Source organism: Ambystoma mexicanum, chromosome 7p, assembly GCF_040938575.1.
Source record: "Ambystoma mexicanum isolate Mex_15411 chromosome 7p, UKY_AmexF1_1, whole genome shotgun sequence".
Lineage (NCBI taxonomy): Eukaryota > Metazoa > Chordata > Amphibia > Caudata > Ambystomatidae > Ambystoma > Ambystoma mexicanum.
The window spans coordinates 801,880,135-801,895,834 of record NC_090939.1 but is presented as its reverse complement, the minus strand read 5'-3'; the positions used below and the strand labels follow the sequence as shown (position 1 = coordinate 801,895,834).

Sequence of the window (15,700 nt, the reverse complement as noted above, 5' to 3'; positions counted from 1 at the left end):
CCCGCAGCAGTGCGCTACAGCTTTTTTTATGAACAACAGAGCATATGTTTTGGGCACTGTGAGTAACTTAAAAATATATGTTTTCTTTTTAGTTTATCGTGGTTTCTGGACGGTTTTCATGCTGTTGGGTGTGGTCACCATTGTGACAGCAGGGTTCTTGATCATCTGTGCTGCCCCTTTCTCAAGTCATGGCCTTTACAAAGCTGGAGGAGGTCTTTTCATCGCAGCTGGTAAGTGTGACCTGAACCCAAGTAAAGCTATTGTGTTGGATTGAATGTTTGGTTGGACGCTGACTTATTGCTTCGCTGCTCTTATGGGTATACCAAATTCCTCGTCGGATAATACATGGTCACCCTCTGACTTTCGGGCCCAGGCACCTGCTCACTCTGCCACTCCCCCTTGCCCCCCCCACGGCCTCCTGGCAATTCCTTGCACTGAGGTCTGTATCTGTAACCCTACAGTCCCCCCTCTTCTTTTTCTTCTGCACTTATCAGACTCACCCTGTCTCTTGGCTTAAACCTAGCACTTGCCACTTGCTTGCTTCACTATCACTGTTGCTTTTATGTATTTATTCATGCTTATTTATTTATGTTTATTTTTTATTCCTTTTTGCTCAACACTTTCCACTTCAACACCCCCCTCCCATGCACTCTCCCCTTTCCCTTGCACTTGGTTGTTCTCAATCTCACTGGGTCTAGTAAGATCATTGTTTTTCTTCTCCCTTGTTCCCCTCCCATGCCTGGTCACGCTCTGAAACACTTGTGTATGAGCACGATACAAATAAAATATCAATATCAATATCAATAGTTGATTGGTAGCTCAATGTCCTTCGAAAAGGGGATATACTGAAGTGGTCCAGGTGGTGCCCCAAGTTTTGTGGATGTCAGGACACAGCCCTTGCCTCTAGGATTCAGAGGCTTGCATTAACATGGTCTGTAGTTCCCATTTGAGGGCTATGGATCCATCTATCCATCCCATTAAACGACAGGATAAGTTACAGATTGAATGAGCTTTAACTCTGATGGATTTGCCTCGGGGTCTGATTAACAGGACCTTGGTCTCGGAAACGGGCAAGGCTTGGCTAGGGATCAGGTGCCTGGACAGGGTGTATTGGGTTGCACTTTTTGTGCATATCCTGGGTATTTTACCCAAAATGAGTTTGTTCGCGTTGCAGACATCCTTTTTTCCCTGAGCACTAACTCATAGGGCCTCATTACAACCCTGGCGTTAAGGGGTTAACGGCGCCGCAAAAGGTGGCAGCGCCGTTAACCCCTTAACGCCTGATTACGAGGTCCCTTTGCGGGTTGGTGATTTTAACGCCTGCTTTTTGCAGGCGTTAAAATCCAACCCGCAAAGGGACCTTGGTGCTAAGTACGGTGCCGCAATTTGCAGCACCGTACTTAGCGCCTTCCCCATTCCCATTCAGCCCTATGGGGCAAAAATGGGAATGGGGAAGGGGCCATGGTGAATGGGGAATTACCGCCCCACCAACCTTGGAATGGGGCGGTAATTCCACCATTCACCATGGCGGATTCCGGCATGGACGATGGTGCTCATAGCACCATGGTCCACCGCCTGGGTTGTAATGAGGCCCCTAGTCAGTCATGCTTCTTTTCACTGTCCGAGGATTTATCTTCCAAACCTCAAAACTCCTTTTTCCCTTCCTCCTCCATTCCCTCCTTTCTCCATCCACTTCCATTTTTCGCTCTCTCACAGCACTTTGTCATGGCCAGGCACCATTTAAGACAGGCTTTCCACCTGGCTGCATCCCTGAGACCACCACTCTGTACATACTAGACAACGGGCCTCATTACATGTTTGGAGATAGCCATGCCCTTAATAAGGGCATGGCTACCCCCAAACTCGGGTCCGGCTCCGGTTCCCGCGAAAGGGGAATAACCAAGCCATTCCCACCTCGGCGGGCCCGGTAATTCCCCTTTCGTGGGACCCGGAGCCGGTAAGTCCCCATTCCCATTTGAGCACCCATAGGGCTCAATGGGAATGGGGAGGATTGTAGCAGCAGTACCGTTTATAACAGTACCGTTGCTACCAACCTGTTCTGCTCGCGGGTGCCGCTCTGCACGCCTGGTCTGACCAGGCATGCAGAGCGGCACCTGCGAGCAGCACTCGTAATGGGGTGGTGCAGTGATAACGGCAGCGGTATCACTACCGGCGCCGTTATCACTGTACCGCCACTATCGTAATGAGGCCCAATGTCTCTAGCATGCTTGAAGGAGGAGGTGTCTGTTTGCTGTTGTTGCTAGTGCCAGGATAGTTGATGGAACTGGGAAGTTTGATAGTATTGCCACTCTCCTGAAACAATTACACTGACTCCCATTCGATGCCAGGATCCTGTTGAAGACTCCAGGCCGTAACCCATAATAAGGCTGCCCATAACCAGATACCCAGTAATGTGTCCAAAAAACTAGTTGCGTGTGGTGGGTCTAGGGGCCTTCGAAATAGGGATGTCCTCGTCCTGGGGGGGTTCCATATTCCGGCAAGTCTCTGCTTTCAAGAGATCCTTCTATGCAGCCGCTGTCTCTGCTCGGATGCTTGCTTACCTCTTCCACACCAGGCTGCTGTCACTTTAAAATTAGAAATGTTAAAAAGTTAAAAAAAAACGTGCCCGTGCAATAGAGTTTTTTAGTATGTAGAATTGCCTATTTTGTGTATTGTTTTAGCACCACTTTGACTGTGATTTGGGTTTTTTGCTTCGGATTCATTGCCTTTGTTGCTGTTCGTTTTTTTGTATTGTAATTATGTTTAATTATAATGGCAAACCCACCTACTGCACTCGTTTGGGCGCAACAAAATACCTTAAAAACAAACAAACAACATGCATCTATTTTATTGGGAGCCAATGTAGCTGGTTTCAGATGAAATGCTGTCCTGTTCACTTTTTTTTAAGTTTTTTGATTTACGTGTGTACATGATGAACACATGTTAAAAGTGCCAGGCTATTATGCAAGTCTATGCAAAAAGGACGAGCATACTCGTCCTTGGCACTTAAGAGGTTAAATGTAGCTGCAGCCTTTCGTACTTTGTCGTGACCTGCAAAGCAATGTATTGATGTAATTACTTTGCAAAGTTTCTTTTTAATGCAACAAACCCTTCCCTTTCTTTGAAATTATGTCATCTGTTCACCTTAAAGGAATGGTTCGCCCATAAAATGTTATTGGCCAAAAAGATGGGCAATAATAAAAAAAAAATACTGGCACTTTATTTTTTAAGTCCCTATGTAAAATGTTAAGACAATTGAAGCTCAAAATGTACAAAAGCAAGCACATTGGGGCATCCATTTTGTGAAATGGATGCCCGCCTATGCTTTCTTTTGCTTTTGCGGCACTAATGAAGGAAAAGCCAGCCAGCTGTAGTAAACAAAAGCTACCACTGGGTGGCTTTTCCTTCATTGGTGCCGGGACTCACAGAACGGAGACCGGAGACTACAGGCAGAAATGCTGCAGCTGCATCTCGGTAAGTGCTATTTTATAAATAAAAAAAGCGCTAGCTGTGGTTTTTTCCAAGTTTTCCGGGCTGGAGACGTTGTAAAAACGTTGTATTTATGTTTGCGGTAGTGTCACGACCCTCGCCCAAAACCCCCTCTGGCAAACCCATTGGCCAGGTGGAGTCAGGATTTCCAAAGCCCTCTTGGGGCCACTCCTGGCCTATGGCGCCAGGCTCATGCACCATGAGAAACATGCGCTTGGGAACTACTTATTGTGTTGCCAGCCAACATGGAGGCATCCACATAGCTTGGTTCCCAGGAACCAAGCTATGCGTGCGGTCTAGTCTTTTGTGTGTGCCAGCCTAGGGACTACTTTACCTGGACTATTTTGTTGGGGCTATTTAAAACACAAGTCCAGAGCAAGACAACACGCTTCGTGTTACTTTGCAGCTTGCAACGTGACTCTCACCGTGTCCAGCTATTCCCTCGAACCTCGGAGAAGCAGAACCTGCAAGGAGACAAAAGGAACATCATTAGCAGCAGCATCTTACCTGCAGTTTTCATCTTTAAACACTCGCAGCTACTGAGAACAGCTTCCTCGAATCTGCACGCCTCCCGGACAGAACGACCTGAAAGAGGAAGATAGAGGCAACATTAAAGAAAGCAGTAGAGACATTTACAAATTACGAACTGCTCAAAAGGCTTACCTGGCTGGTCGCCCCTCAGCTGGCACCACTCCGGACATTCCACTCGTGCTGAAGAACACTGCGACCTACAAAGAAGGAAAACACAGGTTAGCAAAGGCAAGATTTTACAGCGCTGCGCATAGCGCTTACTTACCGCATCATAGCGCTCTCAATGCGCCATCATTTACCAGCTGGGCTCAACCTATCCAGTTCGCTGCGCTGAAGCTCTGCATACCTAAGGGAGAAAAAAAGAGACATTTTAAACAAAGAAAGGCATGCAGGATAGCAACAAAACTAAAAAACAGCAATAAGACCTACCTGAACAATATCAAACGGGCCGGCGTCAGTGAAGTAACTGGACCACACTCGCCCATGAAAGACAAAGCGCCCCTGCAAAGAAGGCAGGACAGAGAGCATGCCTAATTCTACCACAAGGTGAGGAGAGGGCACCAGAGGGACTGAAATCATATGGGGGTGGAGGGAGGATGCTTATCCCAGTTGGTCAGTCTTGAACACAGTCCTCGTGTATTTTCAGGCAGAACCTTCCCCACAGACCACATCAGGGCAAAGCTGAGAAGCATACCAGAGAGTAACCCAGCGGGGTGGCGTCCCTGTGGATACCAGGTGAGCGTAACAGGTAGATTTTGAAGCTTCCTCAAACATAAATACAACGTGATTGTGTTTGAAAACGCTGCAGTTTTTCTTTCTAAGTTTCTCAGGCTCCTCCGAGCCAGAGGAGCCTGAGAAACTTAGAAAGAAAAACAGCAGCATTATTGAAACACAACCACATTGTGTTTCTGCCTGCAGTGGCTATCACTTTGGGTCTCCGGTGCTCCCCCAGGGGAGCACCGGAGAGCCAAAGTGAAAGCCAAGACAGGCAGAAACACAACACGGTCGTGTTTCCATGCCGCGGTGTTTCTGCTTACAGCAGCTTTCCCATTTGGGGCTCTCTGGCTCCCCATGTGGAGCCCGAGAGCCCCAAATGGGAAAGCGGCTGCAGGCAGAAACACAGCGCGGTTGTTTTTAGAAATGCTGCAGTGTTTCTGCCTGCCTTGGCCTTCCCATTTGGGGATCTCGGGCTCCCCGTGGGGAGCCCGAGAGCCCCCAATGGGAAAGCCAAGGCAGGCAGAAACACAACGCGTCGTGTTTCCATGCCGCAGTGTTTCTGCTTACAGCAGCTTTCCCATTTGGGACTCTCGGGCTCCCTGTGGGGAGCCCGAGAGCCCCAAATGGGAAAGCAGCTGCAGGCAGAAACACAAAGCGGTTGTGTTTCGAAAACACTGCAGTTTTTCTTTCTAAGTTTCTCAGGCTCCTCCGGCTCGGAGGAGCCTGAGAAACTTAGAAAGAAAAACCAATGAAGGAAAAGCCACCCAGTGGTAGATTTTGTTTACTACAGCTGGTTTTCCCATTTGGGGATCTCTGGCTCCCCATGGGGAGCCCGAGAGCCCCAAATGGGAAAGCGGCTGCAGGCAGAAACACAGTGCGGTTGTTTTCAGAAATGCTGCAGTGTTTCTGCCTGCCTTGGCCTTCCCATTTGGGGCTCTCGGGATCCCGAGAGCCCCAAATGGGAAAGCCAAGGCAGGCAGAAGCACAACGCGGTCGTGTTTCCATGCCGCTGTGTTTCTGCTTACAGCAGCTTTCCCATTTGGGGCTCTCTGGCTCCCCATGTGGAGCCCGAGAGCCCCAAATGGGAAAGCAGCTGCAGGCAGAAACACAAAGCGGTTGTGTTTCGAAAACACTGCAGTTTTTCGGAGGAGCCTGAGAAACTTAGAAAGAAAAACCAATGAAGGAAAAGCCACCCAGTGGTAGATTTTGTTTACTACAGCTGGCTTTCCCATTTGGGGCTCTCTGGCTCCCCATGGGGAGCCAGAGAGCCCCAAATGGGAAAGCGGCTGCAGGCAGAAACACAGTGCGGTTGTTTTCAGAAATGCTGCAGTGTTTCTGCCTGCCTTGGCCTTCCCATTTGGGGCTCTCGGACTCCTCATGGGGAGCCCGAGAGCTCCAAATGGGAAAGCAGCTGCAGGCAGAAACACAAAGCGGTTGTGTTTCGAAAACACTGCAGTTTTTCTTTCTAGGTTTCTCAGGCTCCTCCGGCTCGGAGGAGCCTGAGAAACTTAGAAAGAAAAACCAATGAAGGAAAAGCCACCCAGTGGTAGATTTTGTTTACTACAGCTGGCTGGCTTTTCCTTCATTAGTGCCGCAAAAACAAAAGCGAGCACAGGCGGGCATCCATTTCACAAAATGGATGCCCCCATGTGCTTGCTTTTGTAAATTTTGAACTTCAAATGCTCAAAATTTTACAAAGGTAATTAGAAAAAAAAAGTGCCAGTATATTTTTTTTATTATTGCCCATCTTTTTGGCCAATAACATTTTATGGGCGAACCATTCCTTTAATAAATGTGTTAAACCTGTAACTGACAGACAGCAGACGTGAGAACCTGTTCATTCTTTCTGTGCACATCTAAGTCACCCGAATATTGGATATTGTTTGTACATTAAATACTCAGAGCCCAATGCTCAGAGATATTACTTTGCAGGTGCAAATATCAGTAAGCGCAAACAGCATCTAGAGCCGTAAGTAAATTGGGCACACCAGCTCGATTGACTAAGAATTGCCCCAGTGGCGTGTCCAGGAAGTGGTCTGGGGTGGCACGTGTTACCCCTGGAATCTGATTGGCCAAACCAGGTGCCACCTCATTATCCTAAACTACGATCATTATGTGTGGGTGCGCCCATACTGCATGCCACCTTGCATAAGTCAGTGCCCTGCTTCGATCACCCCAGTCAAAATAGTCTGGCCATGCGACAGAATTGCCCCATGTAAACATACAGTTGTTTGCACCCCATTTTGCACCCACATGCGGCCCTTATTCACATGCATAGCGAGGGCTGGTGGGGATTGGGGCTTTGGAGGGAAAGGTCTAGGAGAGAAATTCAATTTCTAGGAGTTGTCTCACTCTTTTGTAGCTTGTCCAACCTGTTAGTTTTCGGGTCACCATGTTCCGCAGCAGGCACCCTGCAATGCCCGGGACCAGCCTATAGGTTTAAGTCTCTTGTAGTTGGGAGTAAAATATGTGCGCTTGGAGATCCTGTTTGTACGCTTCTCGAACTTAAAAGAAATATATCTGTTGATATTACCATGCCCATCGTGGGTCAGAATGAAAGATGTCCCCAGGGAGACAATTTAGTGACTTGATGGTGGATGATATGGTCCTATAGGCATAGGTTTGTTCATCGGTATATGTATTTGATTAATAACCTTATTGGGAGCTCCCAGGAAAATGTTGTTCCAATAGTCAATTCGGGAAGGAATACGATCTCTGATGTGTTTCAGTCTGTCGGGCACAACGAGAAAATTAAAGAATCTTTTAGCGTGTGGATTTGAAAGTGCCACCCACTGTCAGTTAATACCTGATAGGCATTTTAGCGTAACCACGTGTGAGGCACAACGTCAGGCATGTGGGTGTGCGCTATCATTTGCCAAGTGCAGCTTCAAAAACACCAGTAAATGCCATCCTGTGCCACTTAATGCGTCATGTGGTTTTTATGGTAACCACATTTGAGGTACGTTCTAACACATGCAGGTGGCGGTATCACATGCCAAGCTTAGCCTTATATGTCCCAGTAATGGCATTGCCTGGCATTGACTGTCTCATCTACATGTTTTGGTCATCTTATATGGGGTAAAGCAGGTGGACAGCTCATACCTTAAGCATTGGCCTTTGACACCAGGCCACCATGGACGTCACAAGACCAAATCCAGGCAGGGCTAACTCAGCCCTTCATTGTTCTGATGTCTATAAATGAAGTAATGTGAACTGGGTGCTATTAATAGCTATTGTTACAGCGCTTAGAAGCAGGAGGACGCTTGCTTGAAAGACGAAACAACAACTGTATATTCTTAATGATATTGTGAACAATTTCTATTTGGCAAGGTTGTGATCGCCCTGGCATTTTTGATTTTCATTACATAATAAAATGATGCAGGTAGTTCCATCTCTGAAAGAATAATCTGCTGATTAGAGATTCCCCTTTCATGCCAAAAGCATAGTGTGTACTTGTGCCCTGCTGCATCAGTATCCTGATTTGCAGAACCTGCTCTACCAGAGGCACAGTGCAGGTTCAGAGTTCACTGCTTCCCATTTCACAACTGCCACAACAGCTAAACCTCTGCAGGGCTGGGGCTGCATTTAACATGTGCACCCATGTACCAAAACTATGATGATCATAAGTGGCCCATGATGGCGGCAGGGTAAACTCTAAGAATAAAGCTTTCCTGAGCTAAAGCCAGTTGCATGTCACTACTTATGATCTTTACAGCCACATCCAATTTGATATCACACTTGTCAACTTCTATGAGCAAAGCTCAGCTGTGGAAGGAGGTTTTTATTCTGACTGATTTTACATTTTTATCTTGTTTATTCGTGCTATATGGTCCTAAACGCCAAAGCGCTGAACAAAGGGGTTAAATAAATATAATCAATTAGACAATGGTACAATAAATAAACTTGGGAAAATTACACGTTAAGAAGAGGAGAGCAAATTAGATTTCAGCTGAATGTGAAATGAGGAATGCAAAGTAAGAGAGCAAAGAGGTAGAGGAAGAGATTTCCAGTGTTTGGGGGCTAGGAGAGAAAGAGAGTGAAAGCAATACTGAGCACAGGGAGGCTGTGGACAGAAACAAAACAAAGAGATTGGGTCCTGAAGGGAATATGATGGTTTGTACCTGGATACAGGAAAACTGAGGTAGGGGTGCAATACCATAAAGGCATTTGAAAACAATGGAAAGAAAGTGGTGTTGAAGACGGTCCTCAAAGGATAATGAGCTAAGGGCATCAGAGATAGAGAAAACAGGAAGGGAGGGAATATTTAAGACATATAGTTTAGTGAAAGATAAACCAAAGTGGGGCAAGATGAGAAGCAGGAAGATCAAGGAAAAGAGAGGGGCAATAGTCTAAATGAGCAAGAATGATGCTAGAGATCTTAATTACCCTGAACATTACAAATGGTCGAGCTTTGCGTATATCGAACAGATAGTAACGGCACACACAAGCCGTCACAAGAATATGGTACAAGGACAAAGAAGCATCAAAGGTAATACCAAGATTGTAGACAGAGGTGGATAAAGCTAGGTAGGTTGGGGGAAAGTGATGGAAGGAGGAGAAATGGGAGGGGGAATTTGAGAGGAAATGAAAAAATTGAATTTTCGGCTTTGATGAGTTTAGATGGCTAAGATTTGAAGACATCAAAGACTGTATAGAAGAGAGATGGGCAGAATGTTTATATGACTGGACACCAACCTGAATTCCCATGACTCTTCTTTGATCTCTTTATGAGGGTAGGTAACATCCACTGCCAGGGACAGTCACACAACAATCAGCTGCCCTGGGCCCAAGCTTCAAAGGAGCATACTCATCCAAAGGGAGTAGCCTCACGCCAGGGTGCTGTATTTCTAAAGGTCTTTATTTCTACTGAGGAGAAGGGAAGGGGAAGGAGTAGACTGGAGGCTCTGTATAGTGGAGGAAGACTTTCACCATCTTGTTTCTGTCTGCCTCTCTCTCTTCTTCCTGTCTTCTGGAGCAAAATACAAACCTTGGGTGTGTTGTCAGAAGTGCACAGTCTACTTCTTTCAAGAACAAGGATTATACCACTAAGTCAGGCTAGCTTTAGTCCAAACACCTGTGGACTTTTACCTTTAAATGAAGGGGTCTGCCATCACTTCTTTGAATCATCTTGGGAATCATCCTTGGATCATCACTTGAGAAGATTTCATTGGACCCTACTGGGAGAGTAGTCCTTTCCAGAGTCCTCCAGGTGTGAAGTGAAGGCAGGTGTTCTAAGGCAGAGGAGAGGTTTCCCCCTAACCATCCCCACGGACCATTGGGGGTGATCTGCTGCTGGAACAAGACCTGCCTCTCTGCCAGCTACAGCGGTACCCTGGACCTCACCATGTTGGAACTCACCCCTGCAGTTGTTTGCCACACCCCTTCACCCCTGGTTTGGAGCACGAGAAAAGGGCTCATCTTGTCCCTGAGACTCCGGATTGGGCCTCACAGCAGCTGAAAGCAAGAACAGAAAGGAGCCCTATGTTCTCATCATCATTCCACTTCCAAGCCATGATTTTAGAGTGTTCAAAACCGTTTGAATCAGCAGGACCCTCAGGAGCTGCTTTTGGCATTCTTTGTTCTACCAACCACAAGTTCACTTGTTCGAACCAGTTTGATGCTGCACCACACCAGCTGAAGCACGTCATTACCTCAGCTCGAGCCACAAAGTCCTGCTGCCTTTGCAATTGCTCAAACCGCTTTCAGACCACCACCTGCTTCTTCGTTCAATCAATGTAAGTCAAACAAACCTGGTGTTCCTAAAACGCAACCTTCAAAATTCATTATGCAACCGACCTGCCTGCATATCCTGCTAGAGTTTTGACATCCAGCGTCAGAAAATGCCTTATATCGATGGTGCTGTCAACAAAAGTAATATGTAGATTCCTATAGCCATCAGCCATGCCCCTGCAATGCTGGATGCAGAAGTACCTTGCTCCTAGGCCTCAGTTCCTTCATTTCCCAGATTCTTCATCAACGCCCTCACTTCTCTTCAGGAGACCAGCACCATTATCATCTTCTTTCAGAGCTCCAACTTCATCTCATTCAGGACCCCATGCAGCAGATACTTCTCTGGAGCCTGATGCTCTTCTCACTTGCATTGCATTAAGACCTCCATTTGCAGTTCAGCTACCATTATGAATACCATTATGAAACTGCTAAGGAGCTACAGGAGGAACAATGGGTGGGAAATATTAAGAGGGACCATTTCTTTCATATGGGCCCTGTTGATTTTAATGTGTGTCTTTCCTCTGCAATCCCTGAAACAGATGCAAGGTAGCAGCTTTCCCACGGGATTTGCTGGGGTTGCAGCTGGTACCTCTGCTGACACCCAGATGGTGTCACTGTGCACCCTTGGATTTGAACTCTTAATGTGGATTTCCAGAAAAGGAAGAAACACTGATTCATGAATCTGTATATGTTTAAACTACTACATGCGGTATGTCAGTGTGGTCCTCATGTTTGTGGAATAACCAATGTTTCTGAATGAGTAATGATCCGATTCTGCTTTCATAAACTTCATGCTAAAAGCACAGTACACATCTCTGCACTCTTGCATCAGTAGCCTGATTGCAGCACCTGCTCCACAGTAGCACAGAGTAGGATCAGGTCACAGGTGCCCGCGTGACAGCTGAAGTGACAGACAAAGTTTGCACCGCACAAGATACAAACCCCTTTTCCAATGTATCATGATTATAATCACCCCATGCTGGCAGCAGGGTAAACTCTAATATAAGTTGTATCTGAATTATGGCATTGTGCATGCACTTTTGCAAATTATTAGAGCTACATCCAATTTGATATCACACTTGTGTGTGTCAGATCCTGTGAGCCAGCTCGGTTGTGGAAGGTGATGTGTAGTCTGTTCAGACAGGGTGGTCGTGCCAAGTTATAGGACAGGAACCTGAATGTCCATGTCTCTTCTTTGAACTCTTTGTGAGGGTAGGTAACTCCCTTCTCCTGTGACAGCCACTTAACAGGATGCTGTCCTGTGCCCAGGCATCAAAGGAGCACACCCATTTAAAGGGAGTAGGATTACACCAAGGTGCTGCATATGAAAGGGGCCTTTGATAATATTGAGAAGGGAGGAAGGCAGGATTAGTTTAGATAGCTCTGTACAGTTGGGGAAGGATTTCACCATCTTGTTTCTCTCTGTCATGCCCTCCGTCCGACCCACCAGTGATCCCAGGTCCCCCTCAGCCCGAATACACCCCCCACTTACCTTCCGGGGCTCACGTTGGCGGTCCAGGCCGGCTCGCACACAGCTACAGCAGCAGCTTCACGCTACCACTCCACAGTCACGACTGCAACCGTTCCTCCATTGTCAGTTGCCGTGGAGATTAGGCCATCAGAAGATCAAGATCGCTTCCTTGCATTGTGCTGCTGGGTCTATCCGATCACGTGACCTGAACTCGCGATCACGTGACCTGAACTTGCGATCACGTGACCCAAACTCGCGATCACGTGATCAGGAAGCAAACGGTACTTAAGTAGTGGAGTGCTTCAGTACCGCGCTTCACAGCTGTTTTCTCGGAGACCCTGTCTGGCCTGCGATTCTTACCTTGTTTCACGATTGATCTTGGACCCGGCTAACTCTTCTCGGAACTCTTTGTGGATTACGTTATATCTGTGCTTTACCGGCTTGGACTGATACACTTGGCTCTTGACCTCGGATCGTTGTCACGGACTTCTCTTTGGATCCTGCTTTGTTCCGTCAGCTTGGACTGCTACCCTTGGCTCTAGACCCTGGATTGTTGTCACGGACTTCTTGTGGATTACCCCTCTTCACAGAATCTGGAACATTGTATGAACTACGACTCACCACCTTCCTTGCCTACAATCTGGTTCAGTCCGGCCTGCAGGTCTTCACCAGGTGTGGTCTGGTGTGACTACCAGTAAGTGTCTCCTATTCGGGACCTTTGCCCACTTGAGCCGCGGAATCCCTACTTCTGTCAATTCCTGGTAAGATCCTTCCTGTTTTTTGGTTATCTGTGCATTACCCTGCTTGCTTGGTACTTAACGCTGTTTTCCTTCACAGCTTCCGTGGGGCTTCCAGTACTTCGCGGTTCCGGATTCTTCTCCACCTGTGGCCTCAAAGGTTGCATAGGGAGTGATTCTGTCATTCTCCCTGTGCGGCACTTGGGGACGGAGGTCTCACATATCTACACGACACTCAAGTTACAACAGTCTGTGAAGCCTTGTCGTGTCAGGTATGGAGGGTACCGCGGAGGACCCCATGGCTGCTATAATCCAAGCAATCACGGTATTACGGGCCGACAATCCATCAACGCCTTGATTTGTTGCAGAGTGCCCAACATCCCTTGCCCCCGGACCCGTAGCTTGGGGACGCTGCTCCAGTACCTGTGCCACCTCCTCCTGCAACCCCGGCTCCTACTGCCTCTACTTCCGTTCCCGTCGTTCTGCCATCTCCTTTTCCCTTGGCAGCCCCAGAAAGGTTCCATGGAGACCCCAGAAAGTTCAGGACTTTCCTTAACCAATGCAAACTCCACTTTCTATGGCAGCCTCTTGCTTTCCCTGATCCCACCACTAAGGCGGCCTTCACTCTATCACACCTAACGGGTACAGCTGCGGCATGGGCAAACCCCCTATTAGAAAATGACCACCCCGCTCTCTATGATTTCGACCAACTGGTATCGGAGATGTCACGAGTATTTGACACCAGGTACAAAGCGCAGTCTCATGATCTAGAACTACTAGAGCTTACCCAGGGTAGGGGGTCCCTCATTGATTACATCACTCGATTTAACCAAATAGTGGCTGAAACATCATGGCCAGAAAGTAAGAAGGCAGTGGTCTTCTACAGAGGGTTAAGTAATCCCATGAAGGATGCTTTAGCTGCGGTTCCGTCCCTGCCCGTCCAATTCCCCGCTCGTGTGGATCTGACCCTTCAAGTAGACGCACAGCGTTCTGAACGGAGAGCTAAGGCTGGGTTTCCCCATTCCACAGGCCCTGCCATCTCTTCGTCCACCTCAGACACCACCGGGGAACCTATGCAGATTGGAGGTATCAGGAGCCCCATCACATCTAGGGAAAGGGAACGTAGAAGACCAAAGAATGCCTGTTTCTACTGCGGGTTGTGTGGCCATTTCGTGAAAGAATGTCCCCGGAGACCGAAACCCAAGAACCAGGTTTTTCACACAGCTCGACCCTAGACACGGGGGGAGGGACGAGCTCCTCATGTTCCTCCCCGGATCCAGTCCCAATGTTCAGCAGAATTAGACCCATACAAGTACAAGCTACTTTGCAGCCCACCCCTGGCACCATCCATCCCGTAGTGATCACTCTTGATTCAGGGGCCTCCAGGAACTACATTGATATTACCTTAGCCCGAGCCTTAAACCTGCCCTTGGTAAACAAGAATCGACCCGAACTAGAACAAGCAGTTGATGGGACAGAACAGCACCACTCATACTGACGATCCAGTCCGTCCACAAGGAAACCATACACTTTGACTTGATAGCCATGCCCCAGTTCGGTGTTATATTAGGAATGCCATGGTTGCAGGATCACAATCCGCACATTGATTGGGGTTCGGGTCACGTGCATTTTGAATGCGAACTGTGCCAGAATTTTTGTCTCCCCATGAATGGAGAGGAGAACACGCCCGCATCAGCGTTGGGTGCTATTGCCCGACTCAGTATCACAGAAAACAGTGCTCCCTCTGATCCGCATGTAGTGGGTTTAGTCACCGCAAACATCCCTGCGGAGTACCAGGACTATGCTCCGGTGTTCGATCAAGGCTCTTCTGAAACCCTACCCCCACATCGTCCCTATGATTGCCCGATTGATCTGACTCCTGGGGCTTCCATACCCTCGGGTCGTATCTATTCCCTGTCACAGTCCGAAGACCAAACCCTCAAAAAGTACATAGAAAAGTCTTTGCGCCTGGGTCACATACGCCCTTCCACATCTTCAGCTGCCAGCCTGATCTTTTTCGTGCCTAAAAAAGAAGGCGATCTACGTCCGTGTGTGGACTACCGCCGTCTCAATGCCATTACCATTAAGAATCGGTACCCAATACCTCTTATCACTCCGCTATTGGACCGATTGACCCACGCCTCTATCTACTCCAAGTTGGATTTGAGAGGTGCCTACAACCTTGTCCGCATTCGAAAGGGGGACGAATGTAAGACCGCATTCTGTACACGATACGGCCTTTATGAGTATATGGTCATGCCTTTCGGACTATGCAACGCCCCAGCCACCTTCCAGCACTTCATGAATGATGTGTTCTGTGACATATTGGACATATACGTGGTTGTATATCTTGACGATATCCTCATCTTTTCCCATACCCTAGAAGAACATGTGCAGCATGTTCGAGAAGTATTGTCCCGGTTACAAAAACACTCGCTCTATGTGAAACCCTAGAAATGCCAATTTCATGTGACCAATATCGAGTTCCTGGGGTTCAACATCACACCTGGTGGCTTGGCGATGAATTATTCCAAGGTTCGAGTGATCCTAGAATGGCCGACCACGCAGACCCTGAAGGCATTACAGTCATTTCTTGGTTTCGCCAACTTCTACCGGTGTTTTATCTCTGGCTTCTCCTCCATAGCATCACCTCTCACCTCCCTCACCAGTCCACATGTCCCTTTCAAATGGCTGCAGGTACATCAGCAAGCTTTTGAGGATTTAAAAAACGCCTTCACCACTGCCCCTGTCCTCCAGCATCCTGATCCTGACCTATCTTTCATTGTTGAGGCGGATGCCTCCTCTTTTGCATTAGGGGCAGTTTTGTCACAAGTCTGCTCCGCTACTGGATGCCTACACCCTGTGGCCTTCCATTCCCGCAAATTCAATTCTGCAGAAGCCCACTATACTGTTACTGAGAAGGAGCTTCTGGCGGTGATGGATGCCTTTCGCACTTGGCAACACCATCTGTTGGGGGCCAAACACAGGATCACTGTGTTTACAGATCACCGGAATCTACAGGACT

General features: G+C 47.8%; 1 protein-coding gene across 1 annotated transcript in view; it reads left to right on the top strand.

The window, feature by feature from the left end:
* Positions 1–15,700, top strand: part of TMEM182 (transmembrane protein 182) — a 206,588-nt gene that overhangs the window by 177,436 nt on the left and 13,452 nt on the right. The window contains exon 4 of the mRNA XM_069636925.1: positions 93–230. Coding sequence (XP_069493026.1) covers positions 93–230 — 138 coding nt within the window. The remainder of the gene's footprint in view (positions 1–92; positions 231–15,700) is intronic.